Genomic DNA, 14,006 nt, shown 5'->3' with positions numbered 1-14,006 from the left:
CACCAGGAGACCTTGCAGGTGGAGGTGTGCCAGGTGGGTATGATGAGAAGACTCGATGTTGTTAACAGGTTGATTCTAAGCAGACCTGCGGGTTCAAGGCGACCTCAGCCCAAACTCACAGAGTGTTTGCGCAGAAGTGGACACGCTGCTTACAAAACTTGTAAGGAAGTTCGAAAGGCCTAGAATATCCAAAGCGATGTTTTGGATGTATTGGGAAGCGTCATTTCAAGACTTTTTATAAAGCCACATCCGTCAGGACGATGTGGGTCTGAACAGAGGACAGACTCTCCACAGACGCAGCAGAGTCCCCAAATTCCAGCACGTCCAACAAAGGGGCCAAGGTGACTGGACGGAGTAAGAAAGGTCTTTTCAACAAACGGTGCGTGAACGACTGAAAATCCACGCAGAAAAGAAAAAGAAAGAAAGAAAGGACGAAAGGATGAAAGAAAGAAAGGTGAATCTTAACCTCATTCCACATACAAAAATTAACTCAAGATGATTTCTAAACCTGAAATAAAAGCTGTAACTATGAAGCTTCTAGAAGAAACATTGAAAACATCTCTTCAGCGTGGACGTAGGCAAAGCCTTCTTATAAAGAATGCAGAAAGTGGTGACTGAAAGAAAGAAACTGGGGACATCAGACCTCATCAAAACTAAAATTGCAAACTTTCACTCATGAAAAGGTACCATTAGGAAAAAAATAGTCAAGCCAAGCACACAACTGCAAAAAAAAATTGCCATCTGTGTATCAGACAAAAGACCAGTCTCCAGGACGGATAAGGAAAAACCAAGCAACAGATTTGAAGAGACACTTCAGAAAGGAACCTACAGGAATAGCTGACGAGCACAGAAACAAGTGCTCGGCAGGATTAGTCATCCGGCAAGTGCAAGTCAAAGCCATAACGAGAAGCCTCCCCACACCCACCAGGACGACCCAAGTGTGAGCGGCAGCGCGGCAGCGCCGGCCAGGCCGACGCTGTGGGGCAACCGGAACTCTCATACCTGGCCGGTGGGCGGGTACAACGGTGAGGCCACTTGGGGGAAAAGATCGGGTAAGAGTCTCATAAAACTAAACACACGCCCACCCTCTGGCCCAACCATCGCACTTCTTGGTATTTACCCAAGAGAAATGCAAGCGTGCGTCGTAAAAAACCTCATACAGGAGGCTCAGGCAGCGTCGTCCCTAAGAGCCCCAAATGGAAATGGCCGGGGGCCCACGAACAGAAAATGGCTAAGAGACCACAGAACGGGCATGCATGCGGCGGACGCCACGCAGCGATTGTGGGGCTCACTGTGGGGACCCGCAACAACATGGCTGGACCTGAAGGACATTCAGACCGGCAAAATTCATCTAGCCTGGAAAAACTCAGGTGGGGGCCTCGAAGGATGGGGAGGGGCCCTGGGAAGGGGATGCTGGTGTTCCAGATTCGGATTGGAGTTTTGATACACAGTCTGCACACATGTGCAGATTCAGAGAATGGCAGCCTTGAGATCTGTACATTCATTTTACTTCAAAGAGAAAAGAACCATAAACAAATACAGACTGTCCCCAGCGCATGATTTCTCAGCTTTACAGTGGAGCAAAGCCGTGTCCGTTCAGTACAGAGAAGCTAGGCTAAACTATGGTGCTCAGTAGGTGAGGTGCATTAACCAGGTTTTATTGCGACGTTAACTCCGTGGTAAGTCAGGGAGCGTCCACACCAGACTCTGGTTCGGGGAATGCAAGCTGAGGCCTTACGGGGAGGTGGGTACTGACTCAGTCACAGATTTGGAGAAGCGTCCACCCCTCATGTGGACTGTGGGTGGGCGGGAGGTGGGTGCGTGGCGAAGCCAGGTGAGCCACGAATGCGTGCAGAATCGAGGGGGCAGGTGGCTCATCTTTCCTGTGTACTTGACATTTTTCACAGTAAACGTTGGAAAAGTTTAAAACAGATTGAGGCACATCAACCAAAAATATGGAAGAAAAGAGAGGCGGCAGCAGAGCCCTGGCCCGAAGCCCTGTGCTCCCAAACGCCGCTGTTCACGATGGACGTCCTGGGCGCCCTCTCCAGCACGCTGGCCCCCAGGGGCCAGGAGAGGTACTCGTGGTGTTTCCCATTTTCCCACCTGCCACTTTCCACACCTGCCCGGATAGCCACAGTGAGTAGAAGCAACACCAGGGGCAGCCTCCTCCGGCAAATTCCGTGCCAATAAAAATCCCGGAGGCGCTGGGCTTTTGAGGGCTTGCACTGCCACCTCCTGGACAAAAGGCTTCCTGCACCCAGATTTCCCATTGAGTTTGGGGCTCCATGGGGCCTCTCACTGCAGTGAATCTGGGGCACCCAAGCATGGAAGATGCATGTGTCTAGCACTGGTGCCCCTTTCTCCCTCCTCCCCAGAAAGATACATGTTCCTCTTCCCTCCGGCTGCTCTCTGCAAGCTGGGGGCAGTGGGGCTACAGGGCCTCCCTCCGTGTGCGTCCCCCCCACCGATACTCACATCACAGAGGCAGCCCAAGGCTGCCCCTTCCCTCCCCCTCAGACACCGTCGGGAGCAGGACCCTCAGAAGTCACTGAACTGGGAACAATGTGGGAGTCAGCCATTCTCACGCTGTGGCTCTTAGGTTATCGAAGAGCAACATCCCGCGACATTTCACACAGCGGGCATGGCCGTGTGACCTTGGGTCGAACATGCTACCTGGAGAGGCCCCTGGACCCCCCCAGGGACCCGCTGCCAGGCTAGAGGGACAAGACAGCCAGGGCTGGACTGGGTGGACGGTGGGGGGCACAGCCCACACTGAGGGCCACCCAGCATGAACACCAGGGGCACAGGGACTGATGGGACACGGGCCCGAAGCAAAGCCACGGAGAGGGGAGTCCACAGGCCCCCTGGGGTGGGGAGCCTCCGCCCCACGCCCACCACACACCACGGGTGGTGAAGGAGCATGCTCTCTCAGCTCGGGCACAGCTCTGACCAGAATGTCCCCTCTGTGGGGCACAGGCACCCACTGTCCCATTAGAGCGGATCTTGAATCTCCTTTGTCCCCAAGTCCCCAGCCCTCCCCAGGTGAGAGGACACAGCCAGGAAAGCAGAGAGAGAATCCAGGACCGGCTGCCCAAGGGCCAACTCCAAGCAGCAGCACAGGCCACTCCAGGAGAAGGTGTCTGTCCCCTGCAGACACAGGGTGTCACCACAGGCTCAGGACAAACCTGCCTGGAGACTCAGGGCCCCAAGAGACAGATGGCAAGAGACCAGGAGTCACTGCCCCCCCGCCAGGCCTGCCGTCCTTCCCTGAAGCCACCTACCACTCCTGAGGCCACCTTCCCAGGACTCAGGCCGTCCCACGCCGGGCCAGGCACAAATCAGACCTTGGCCCGCAGCCTCCGGGAATAGCAGGATGGGGTGGGCAGGGCGGGGCAGGGCTGGTCACCTCGTCAGTGTGTCCTGCAGCCTCTTCAACCACCCGGGTCCACCCAGCAATCACTGGCCCGCCCTCTGTGACAGCTGCCCCCTTCCCGGCCTCCTGGTTTCTCCACCCTGCCTGTCACAGGCCAGTCAAAGACCAAGGGACGTTCAGGTCCTGCCACTCCCTCCATGTGGTGCCCGGCCCCCACCTTGATTTCGGCCTCAGGACCCTAGTACCAGAAGAGAACCCAATGCTGTCAGAGCTGCCCAGCATGTGGTGCTTGGTCACAGCAGCCCAAGGACCGACGACAGGGACCCAGTCCTGGGGCCGCCAGGGCTGAGGAGCCAGGAGGGCCTGGGGCCAAGCCTCTCATCTGGGAGACTGGAAAGTGAAGCCAGAGAGGGCGAGAGCAGGCAGGTGGCCAGGACCACAGCGGGGACAGCAGAGAGAGGGACAAGTGAGGACCGAGGCTCTGGCTCCCCGGGAGAGAGGACCACCTGTGAAGAGCAGAGCACCAGCTCCCCTGCTGGGTGACCACCCTGCGACTCGCTGCTTGGGGCAAACACCCAGCCAGGGGCAGGCGTCCAGGGACAGGGTGGCCGGGCCCTCGCAGGACCCCACACCAGCAGTCAAGACCCTACGGAGACTTCCCCGTTCCCTGCCTGCAACTGGCCCGGCGGCCCGGCCCACCCTCCCTGCGGCCAGGCTGAGCTGAGGAACCGCAGTGGAGAGGGCTCCCTGCTGAAACACAAGCCCTTGGAACCAGATAAAACTGCTTAACTTGTAAAAGCCACAAAGCTGGCCCAGAACAAGAGACAAAACGCTGACCCCTGGCTGGAAGGAGCGGCCTGTGTGACTCATCCGCCCTGCTGACTGAGGGGCCCGCCCCCCGGGCATCTTCCCGGGAGGAGGCCCCCGGGCTCACTACCCAGATGGGACGTGAAGACTCATACGACTGCCCACACCAGCCCCGAGTCCCTTCCCAGAGGGGGTGAAGACCTCACCCTCCCCCACAATGTGACTGGACAGCTTCTGCACAGCAGCCACAAGCTGGCTGGACACGCCTCCAACGTCAGCCCGGTGGGGCTCAAGCAAGGCAGCCATGTCCAGAATCAGGCAGGTGGGACATCTGACTGGCAGGAGCCTCCACCCCACCCAGGGAGGCAGAACAGCCTGACCCCTGGCCACCTTTACCCTGTGCTGGTGTGGGGGAGGAGGGGTCACCACCATCTTACGGTGAGATAGAGCAGCCTGCCCGACAAGAAGGAGGGAGCCCCCAGAACAGACGCAGAAGCCTCCCGCGGTGGGGGGTCTGCCTCTGGCCATGCCTGCCCATCTCCCCACTTCACAGATTAGGAAACCGAGGCCCTGGCCACAGAGGGACTTGCTTAAGGTCCCAGCAGGGACGGGGTGGAACTCGCTTCCCCAGGGACCAGTCAAGTGCTGGGTTACCATTAACTACCAAGGTCAAGGTCTGACCAGGCCGAGGAACAGGAGGAAGCAGCTTGGGGATTTTCATTTCCATTTATATCTGTGACCAGTTTCTCACCGAGCTTTGAAATAAATGAGTTTTGTGTTTGTTTGTTTGTTTGCTTTTATGAGGATGCATCCAAATGAGGATTTCACGGAAAGTCGCAGTTTTTCCTCAGGCGTGTCCTGAGAAAAGGTCCCTGCTTCATCCTTTCCAGCGCTGTCCTCCGCAGAGGCCTGGGCGCGCGGCGCAGAGCCGGCCGTTCTCAAGGGCAGTGGTGGTCAGTTCACGTGAAGCTCCCGGAGCCTGGTGAGCCCGGAGGTTCAGAGACGAGGCCATCACCCTGAAGCCCCAGGGGCCCCCCAGCCTTTGTGTGCCAGCTCTCTGGTCCCCTGGTGGCCACCCATCTGGGCCTTGGCTTGGCCACCTAAAATGAAGGCTGGACCAAGGCCCCCGAGGCCCCTGCCAGCCAGGCCGGCGGAGTGGCCATCCTGCCAGGCCCCACACAGGTTCCTTTCATGTGCCCACTCTGCGGCCCCGCCAGGCGGAGAACAGGAAGCTCTGGCTCCTGGCCCCCGGAGGGTCCGGCGGGCCCACGTCACCAAGCTCACACACAGGTAGGTGTGTTTCACTGGCCGGGCCGTCCGCCGCCTGCATGGCTGCCCCACCGCCCGTGGTCAGTGCCGGGCCTGTCTGTGCGTGCACAGTGACACAGGCACCCGCGCACACCCGTGCACACGCCCTGTCGGCAGCTCCAGGGCCTGTGCTGCTGACACAGGCCTTCCCTCTCTGGCCTTTTGGGGAGTCCCCCCCAACAGCACGCACATTGGCAAACAACAGAGCAGGGCAACAGCACTATGAGGTGACCTTCTCAGCCTCACGGTGACCCAGGGGTCAGCTCAGAGCCCCTGATGCCCAGGGCACGGCGGATGCCCCAGGATGTGTCAGACCTGCACGGGGGACCGCGGCACCTGGCTCGAGGGGTGCGCTGTCAGCAGCAGACGTGGAATAGACAGGGGTGACTCATGGTGCTGTCAGACGCCGACACAGTCACGGCACGCAATCGGGCAGGAGTTGCTGAGTGGGCCTGAGCGGGAGAGCAGGCTTCTCCCTGGGCCGCTACGGAACGGGCAGCCTCTTCCTCTCCATTCATCCGTCCTCGCCTGGCCCCGGGACCTGGGCCCGCTGCGTGGGGGCTGCCAACGGGCACGGCCACTTGGCCTCTCTCCAAGGGGCTCGCAGCTCACACACCAGCGGCCTGCCCTCACCCCTGGCCCTGCCATGGCACCCCGATGTTTTAAACAGCAAGTCTGCTCCCGGATCTGAGCACAGCCCTCACCTGCCCATCTTTCTGTCCTGAAAGGTCCCTCAGGGCCACAGATGATCATCACCGCCCTCCCACCCAGCACGGGGCTCCCAGGTAAGGACAGGACCCGAATGACACCGTCACCCCCAAGCGGGAGTCATCTTCATTCCCCCACGCCTCAGACAGAACAGGACACACTCCCTGCTGTGCGTGCACACTTTCACACACACGCATCTGTGTGTCTCCTCTGGGCACTGGGAGCTTCCTCCCCTGTAATCAAGTCCTGAGAAAGGCACCAAAATGCTACTTCGGGGAGGAGACCACGGCAGCCTTGAAGACAGGCTCCGTCTGGCAGTGAACACACAAACCACACGGTGGACAGACCAACCACTGACCAGCGTCCGGAAGGCCGCCGCCCAGACCCTCGAGCCAGAGGCAGCCCTCACCCCCTCCCAGAGTGCGGCGCCCACGGTCTCAGCACGCACGGCCGTCCTCAGATGCAAAGGTGGCACGTGAGGAAAGGAAAGAAACAGCGAGGGGGAGGAAGCCGCGTTTAAAGAAAACCCAGACTCGGCGCGGCTTAGCTGTTGGAACGTTCTATCCCACGACCTCAGAGCAGCCGAGAGGGAGAGAAATACGTCCACAAAAGTGAGCACAAGTGGCCCCCGGGTGCTGAGTTCCCGAAGCGTAAGGGAAGCTCTGGGTGAGGGAGTGGGGCGGGGGGCCGCGCCTACCTGAGATCCGGTCTCTCTCCATCACTACGATATACTTAGCAGCAGGCGGAGTCCGAGTCCCCCTTTCCACAGGCGTCCTCCCCTTTCTCACCCCGTTGCCCTCCCTCCTTCTGCCTCCTCCTCCTCCTCCTCCAAAAACACTCTTTGTCTGGTCTAATTTCTTCAATCTGCTGCGATCGCGAATGCATCCAAATTACCACATTTCCATGTGCTGATCAGATGTTTGCGCTCCAAACTGAAGTGGCATTGTCTCTGAAGAGGAGCAAACAGGGAGCGAAGGGGAGAAGGAAAAAGAGGCTCCCACAGCGCCAGGTCCTCCGGTCCACCGGACAGGCGGGCGGCAAGGACCAGCTGAGGACAGAGGATGGAGGTCCGGCGTCTGGGTTCTCTGCGTGGTGGCTCCCAGCTTCCGGCGGGCCTTCTCTCCACCCCCTCTGGCCCCGGTGAGTCTCGCTCGCTGCTCCTTTTTAATATCCACTTGGAGAAGCTTAACTTAGCCTCTTGGAAACCAGCTCACAGAGTCAAATTCCTGGCGACGTCCAAAGTCTTTCATTTTCCTGGTCCCGCGATGCTCTGGTTTCCTCTGGTTTCAGCGTCTGAACAGCCCAGTTCCTGGGCCTGCCTCTCCTTCCCACCAACTGCTGCCCGCCTGTCACTTCGAGCCCAACTTGGCTGGAAGGAGGGGCTGTCATGCCCCAGGCAAGCGGCCCAGGGAAGGCTCGGGAGCACCTGCCCGGAAGGAGCCCCACGAAGTCACCCCGCAGATGCCCCAATGTCCCGTCTGCCTGCGGTGACAGAGGCAGCTGGCCGTCCCCGCCCAAGCTGAGAGCAAAAGCTGGATGGAGACTTCCTGGAAGATCCCTACCACACTCGTGAGTCAGTGAGTCTCCAGCTGTCCCCTGGGAGGGAGCGCGGCTCCTTACCACCAATTTCCCCAGACTCAGCGCCTCTCTGGGAGGGGGCGTGGAGCCCAGCAGGGCTGGCAGCTCAGGGCTGTTTCCTGTTCACTAGGGTTCCCAGGGCTGCCAACCCGTCAGCCTTGGGGGGGCCTACCCACACCTGGTCAGAGTCAGGGCCAGTGGGGGGCTGCGGACACCCCCTGCGCCCTGTGAGCTTCATCCACCTCTAGGGCTCAGCCTGGCAGCCCCCCCCTCCCTGAGACAGAGACAGGCCCTGCTGGAGGAAATTGCATTCGCGCCAATTGGGACACTCAGGCAAGTCACTGAGAATTCCGGATTCTCGCTTCTCTTGGAAACTGGCCCCCCTGGGCACACGGCCACAGCAAGGGGCCTTCCTGCCTGGCCACGTGGGCTGGGTTGGAGATGCCACCCCTTTCAGACGGAACCACGTTTTCCAGTTGGCACTGGTCCCTGCGGCCCCTTCCCTCATTTTCATTGTTTGCCGCCCACCCCTGCCCCTCCGGCCTCTTGAATGGGCAGTCTCCGCTGGACACAGCCACACAAGCCCCATGTCACCAGGGCGGAGCCCAAGCACAAGCCTCTGCTGGAGCATACAAAGTCCCCATCCCCTCCTGCCCGGGACAAGACCCCAAATGCAGTCTGCTAGGTAGCAAGGGCCGCTTCCTGGGTGGGGGACGTGTTCCAGCAGAACTTGGTGTCTGGGAGACACCAAACAGCAACCATAGCCCCCCACCTGACCCCAGCAGAGCCTGGAGGACAGCCCCAAAGGCAGCCTGCAGGGGGACAAAAGGTGGGGACAGGGTCTCAGCCAAGGGGAGTCTGGGGCTCAGACACTGTGGTGCGCTGAATAATGTCCCCTAAAGATACCACGCCCGAATCCCTGGAACCGGAGACCTTATTTGGAGACAGTGTCACTGTACACCGGTTAAGTGCAAGATCTTAACATGGGGAGATTATCCTGGGTCGTCGGGGTGGGCCCTAACGGGCATCACATGTGCCCGTATAAGGGGGGGCAGAGTGAGATCAGGCAGCCATGCAGTGTGGGGGATGGGAAGGCCGAACAAAGAAAGATGGGAAGATGCTGGAGATCGGAGTGATGCGGCCACCAGCCAAGGAATGCTGGCGGCCCCAGAAGCAGGAAGAGGCCAGGAACACATTCTCTTAGGGCCTTTGGAGGGAGCAGGTCCTGCCACGCCGTCATTTCAGGCTCCAGCCTCCAAACTGCGAGAGGATACATTTCTGCAGCTTTCTGCCCCCGGCGTGTGGAAACTTGTTACAGTTGCCCCAGGACACTCACTCAGAGAGGAGCCACAGACAAGCGCCAGCGTTCCCCAGTGGCATTTCTGCTGAGGCTATTTCCTTCTAAAACATAACATGAAGCCAACCACGGACAATTGCTGAATTAGAGCAATGGGGACCATGGACATGGTTGCCCATTTATTTGGTTTATTTAATCTCCTTTTTGATTTTGAAAAAAAAAACCTTCCTTATTGGTTTTTCTGAGTATGAATATAACACATGCTCATTGTATTAAGTTTAGATACTATAGAACACCTATAAAGAGACCCCTTCAAAGCCAAACGGACTCTCCAGCACCAATTCCAGGGCAGCAGCAGGCCCAGGAAGCCTCCATGATGCCGCAGACCCGGGCCGGCCGGCTGGTGGGCCAGGATGGGGGGCCGGGCTGTGGCAGGCTCAGGCAACCCCACCACCTCCTGCAGGCGTCAGCTGAGCACGCTATTGATTCACCGCTGTGGCTGGTGCAGCTGCTGAGCACAGCTCTGGCCCTTGGCTTTCCCCAGGCATAGCTTGGCTCAAGGTCCATTCCCCCACCGTGCCTAAAAATCCAAGCATGCTGGCCCAAGCAGGAGATAATTCGAAACCAAAAACCTGGCAACACCAATTGGCTGGGATGAGGCCCGAGTTAGTCATGAGCCAGCTCAGAGGCCCGAGCAGAGGTGGGGTGAGGCCGGGCAGTGAGAGGCGGGAGCACCCACCAATCCCCCTCTCTAGAGTCCCCGCCTCCTCAGGGGCAACTCGCCAGGCCAGGCCAGCCCCCCTTCCCCAGAGTGGGTTCCCCACAAGGCTCCCTGCTCCATGGCAGACAGAGCTCTAGGCCCCACGCAGCCTTCTCCCTGTCTCAGACTCGCCAGGCGCACCCGGCACAGCAAACACAGCTGAGGGGCCTTCCTGCCTCCTGAACATGTCCAGGAGGGGCTGGCCCGCCTTCATCCAGCACTCCCCAAGTTGAACCCACGCTTCTGTCCCAGGATGCAGGCTCCCCGCCCCACCCCCAGGCCACAGCTTCAGGAAGCTGCGTGTGCTGGCCAGAAAGCCCCAGCCTGCCCACATCCTGGGGCGGGCACACTTGCCTGGCAGCCCTTCCCAGACAATCCTCCAGGTGGTGTCTCTGTCCTTCGCCCCCAGACCTGCACCCCTGATCTGCACACTCCCAGCCCCTCAGAGCGCGGACTGCTTTATCCGTGCAGACACTCCTTTGTCCCCTCCTGTGAAGCACATCTTCGCCCCCTGCACCAGGCCAGGAGGGGACAGAGGTGCCCTGAAGTCCCACCGCCGGGCTGGGAGGAAAGGAGCAGACACCAGGGTGAATCTTCAGAGGGCAGGGTGTCAGGAAGGGGCGGCAGGACGGACATGGCCTTGCTCCTGGTGCACATTCTGGGGAGGGGTCCTGCGGAGGCAGGGGGAGGAGGGACCGGCTGAAAGGACACTTTCTGAGGCTCTGGGCTCGGATTTTCTGCCACCTCACCCCGCCCCCTCCCAGGCAACCTCTGCTTTAAAAGACTCAACCACTGAAGTTTGCTTCCCTGAGCTAAAAATAGACCTCCACCCAACTCCTCCCTCTGACCTCCCGAGGCCACTGCTACCCATACCTGCCAGCAGGGTGGGCAGCCGGCCGAGACCCTCCTGGCTGGCCCCAGTCTGGCTGCCTGCAGCCTCCCCAGAGCAGGAAGGATTCCGGGCCTGGGGCCGGCTGCATTCCTCTCCAGAATCTTCTCTCCACTTTTTATTGTGCCTCAAGGTTCGGCTGTTCCTAAATAAATATAGACCAGCCACTCTAGGCCCGGGGACTGTGGCAGGGTGGACTGGTGGGCACAGCCTGGGCTGGCCTGTTGCTCTGGGAGTGGTTCCAGGCCAGGGTGGAAGGAAACCAAGACAACAGAGAGAAGCAGCCCATATGGGCAGGCGGACTCCACTGCCAACGGCCTCAGGCTCAGCTACCCATCCCAGGCTGCCGGGGCTGCAGTGGGGCCCAGGCAGTGAGCTGCCGCGTCATTCCTGAAGGAGGCCTCCGCCGCCTGCAAGGCGCACAGGAGCTGGCAGTGTGGAGGCTGGGGCCTTGGTAGAGTCTGCCCCGGCGTCCCTGAGTGTAAACGGCCCCCCAGAATACTGAATTCTGCCGGCTCGGCAGGCGCCAGCACACACTCGCTGCGTGAGCGGAGAATTCCAGGACCCTGTGTGCATACGTTACCCAGGCCAGGGCTGCCCAGAAGAAATTCCTGCAATGATGTCAACGTTCTCCCTCCGCCGGCTCCGAAGTGGCAGCCGCGTGTGGCGGCTGAGCGCCTGCCATGTGGCCGGTGCTACTGAGGAACTGAGTTTTAACTTTGTGTTAAATAATTAAATGTAAACCCACTGCCCTGCCGGACGGGCTCTGCCCCTCCCTCCTCTCCACCTTGGAGACATCCCGTTCTCCGTAAATTTCTTCCCAGAAGGCAAACAAAAAGGAAGGCTACGCTTCACTCAAGGCAAAGGAAAGCTGATATTTCTATTTAAACTTGCCTTTGGCCGACTCCCCCCAAACTTCTCCTACTGAGTTCAGTTCCATAACTTACTTCCCGCCTGCTGTGTGCCATGGGAGAGCCCAGGCCTGTGCGGGGAGGATATGGGGACACCTGAGGCCGAGCTGCTACAGGGGACTGGCCGCTCGGGTCCATGGGACCCTGGGAGGAGAGTGCCTCCAGCGGTGGGGAAGTGGGGGGCTTCGACCCACAGGCGGGCGGGCACTGGGAGCGGGCAGGGAGGGCGCAGGGCTATCAGGCTGGGCGGCGGAGTCTGCGCCAGGCTGGGAGCCCTGTGAACACCGTCCTTGGGTTTGAGCTTATCCTTCAGGGAAAGGAGCCCTGGGCTTCTTTATTGTTGGTTAGATTCTGGACTTTTTCTTGGCCTCCTGTCCACCCCTCTGCCCCGCTTCTGCTGACTTAATGCCCCTGAACATTGGTGTCAGGGACCTCAGACCCCACTTCACCATCCACAGTCCTGTGGGTGGCGGGCTTTTGGGTGGACTGTGTGGTGTGGCTGTTGTCCAGGGAGTCACCGAGATCGAAGTCTTCCCCTTCTCCCAGCAGGTGATGGTAGGTGGTGGTCTCGGCCTCCAGCTTGACCTTGATGTTCGGCAGGGCCTGTGCTCCTGGGCCTGGTGCTGCCCCTCTGGCCCGGACTGGGCCGGCTCCGACTCCAGTGCAGCAGGGCCCTGCTGAGCTGCTCCGCCCGCCGGGCACAGCGCATCTGCGCCTCCCTCAAGCTGCTCTCCAAACGGGCCTGCAGATTTCTCACCAAGTCCAGGCTGGTCTCCAAGGACCGGGCATGCGTCTGTGTCATCTCAGCGGCTCCTGCCTCAGTGGTCTGCGAGGTGGCTGCTGTGGAGCGCTCCTCAGTCTGCTGGGACCAGTGTGTGTCTAGCTCTTCTCGGTTTTCCTGAGCCAGCTCCTCACACTGGGCCCAGATGCCCCGAGCGCCTGGGATTTGCAGGCAGCCAATCCCACGGTCACCCCAGCTAGGCAGTCTGGCTCCACAGACTTCACTTCCTCCTCGTGGTTCTTTACGGAGAGCAGCCCCTCCGGAGAGCCTCAGTCTCCTCCTCCAGCTGCAGCCGAGTGATACCAGCATCATCAGTGACCTTCAGAGCCCACTGATGTCACTCCCCACAGACTGACGCATGGCCAGCTCCGTCTCATACTTGACTCTGAAGTCATCAGCAGCACAATGAGCAGCATCCATCTGCAGAGGGATGAGGGCACTGTCCACGGAACTTGCAAAGATCCGAGCCCTCAGGTCCTCGACGGTCTTGAAATGGTGACCCCAGTCTCTGACCTGGGGCCCCCTCTTCTCCAGGTGTTCCCAGATTTTTGCTCTCCAGCCTCCGATATCAGCCTCCAGGCCTCGCACCTTCCCAGGCATGAGGCTGGGTGGTCACTCAGGCATTGCCTAGTCTCTTTCTTGCTTTGGATGCCCCCTATGCCCACCAGACCCCCCGCCATCCCTGCAGCCAGGGGCCCGGGTTCCCAGCCACCCCGCATGCTGTCGGAGTGAGACAGGGGGATCCAGGAGCCTGAGCCCCAGGCACCTGCACGGACACTGGCCACACTGCTGGCCACCGGCCCAGTGACTGAATGACTGCACAGAGCCCACGGTCCAGCAGCTGGTGGAGAAGCTGGAGCAGGTGCTGAGACTCACGTTCAGGGAAGGAGGGGAGAGGCCGAGACTCAGGTGCGGGCAGCTCCCATGAGCAGGTCCGCTGTAAGTAATCACCTGGTTGGAGCCTATCACCCTGTCTCTGGCCCCCGGGCGGGACCAGCAAATGCCCACTGCATGGGGGGAAGGGAATGGGGAGGAGGAGGGTCACCAGAGGCCTGACCAAGACACAGTCAAGCCTGTGGGCAGTGCCTCGCAGGGCTGTTGGGGGGGGTGGGGGGGGAGTTACTAAGATCTTGGCAACCTGCGGACCTGGGGGAGCTTGGGGGAGGCCAGAGGTCCAGGACCACACTGAGACTTCTTGCTGGAGGACCTGCGTGGATGCGAGGCTGAGACGTGAGGCAAACGAAGAAACAGGTGTCAGTGGATGGGAGAGAAAGCAAGGAGCTCCAGGGACAAGGCCCACCGGCAGCCAAGACCCCGGCCACCTCTCCCTTGGCCAGCTCCTCGACACAAGGCGCACCCTTGTGGCCTGATGCCTGGGGCACCTGACCACCCAGCACATCAGCAATGCTGTGCCAGGCAGCGCGCCCTGTGCCCTGGCGAGCTAAGGAAAGGGCCGGCCAACCGTATGCGGGACGCTGACAGAGGACCTCTCCACACATCTGAGCACAAGGCCGAGCACGCACGGGTGGGGCCACAGGCAGGCGGGAAGGCACGCTGGCTTCCTGCGGCTGCCGTGACGAAACCCCATTCA

At 60.0% G+C, this 14,006-nt stretch overlaps 1 protein-coding gene across 3 annotated transcripts in view; it reads right to left on the bottom strand.

Annotated features, from left to right (window-relative positions):
* The window catches only part of SEPTIN9 (septin 9), a 130,451-nt gene that overhangs the window by 98,349 nt on the left and 18,096 nt on the right, over nt 1-14,006 (bottom strand). Inside the window, exon 1 of one of the 3 annotated variants that reach the window (XM_024553740.4) lies at nt 6,897-7,320. The exons of the other annotated variants lie outside the window; for them this stretch is intronic. Within the exon in view, the coding sequence (XP_024409508.2) occupies nt 6,897-6,918 (22 nt within the window). The 5' untranslated portion in view covers nt 6,919-7,320. Of the gene's footprint in view, nt 1-6,896; nt 7,321-14,006 lie in introns of those variants that run through there. 3 annotated transcript variants of the gene reach the window in all.

This window comes from Desmodus rotundus, chromosome 9 (genome assembly GCF_022682495.2).
Source record: "Desmodus rotundus isolate HL8 chromosome 9, HLdesRot8A.1, whole genome shotgun sequence".
NCBI classification, from domain to species: Eukaryota; Metazoa; Chordata; class Mammalia; order Chiroptera; family Phyllostomidae; genus Desmodus; species Desmodus rotundus.
The sequence above is the reverse complement of the archived record's forward strand: the minus strand, read 5'-3'. Positions and strand labels throughout refer to the sequence as shown.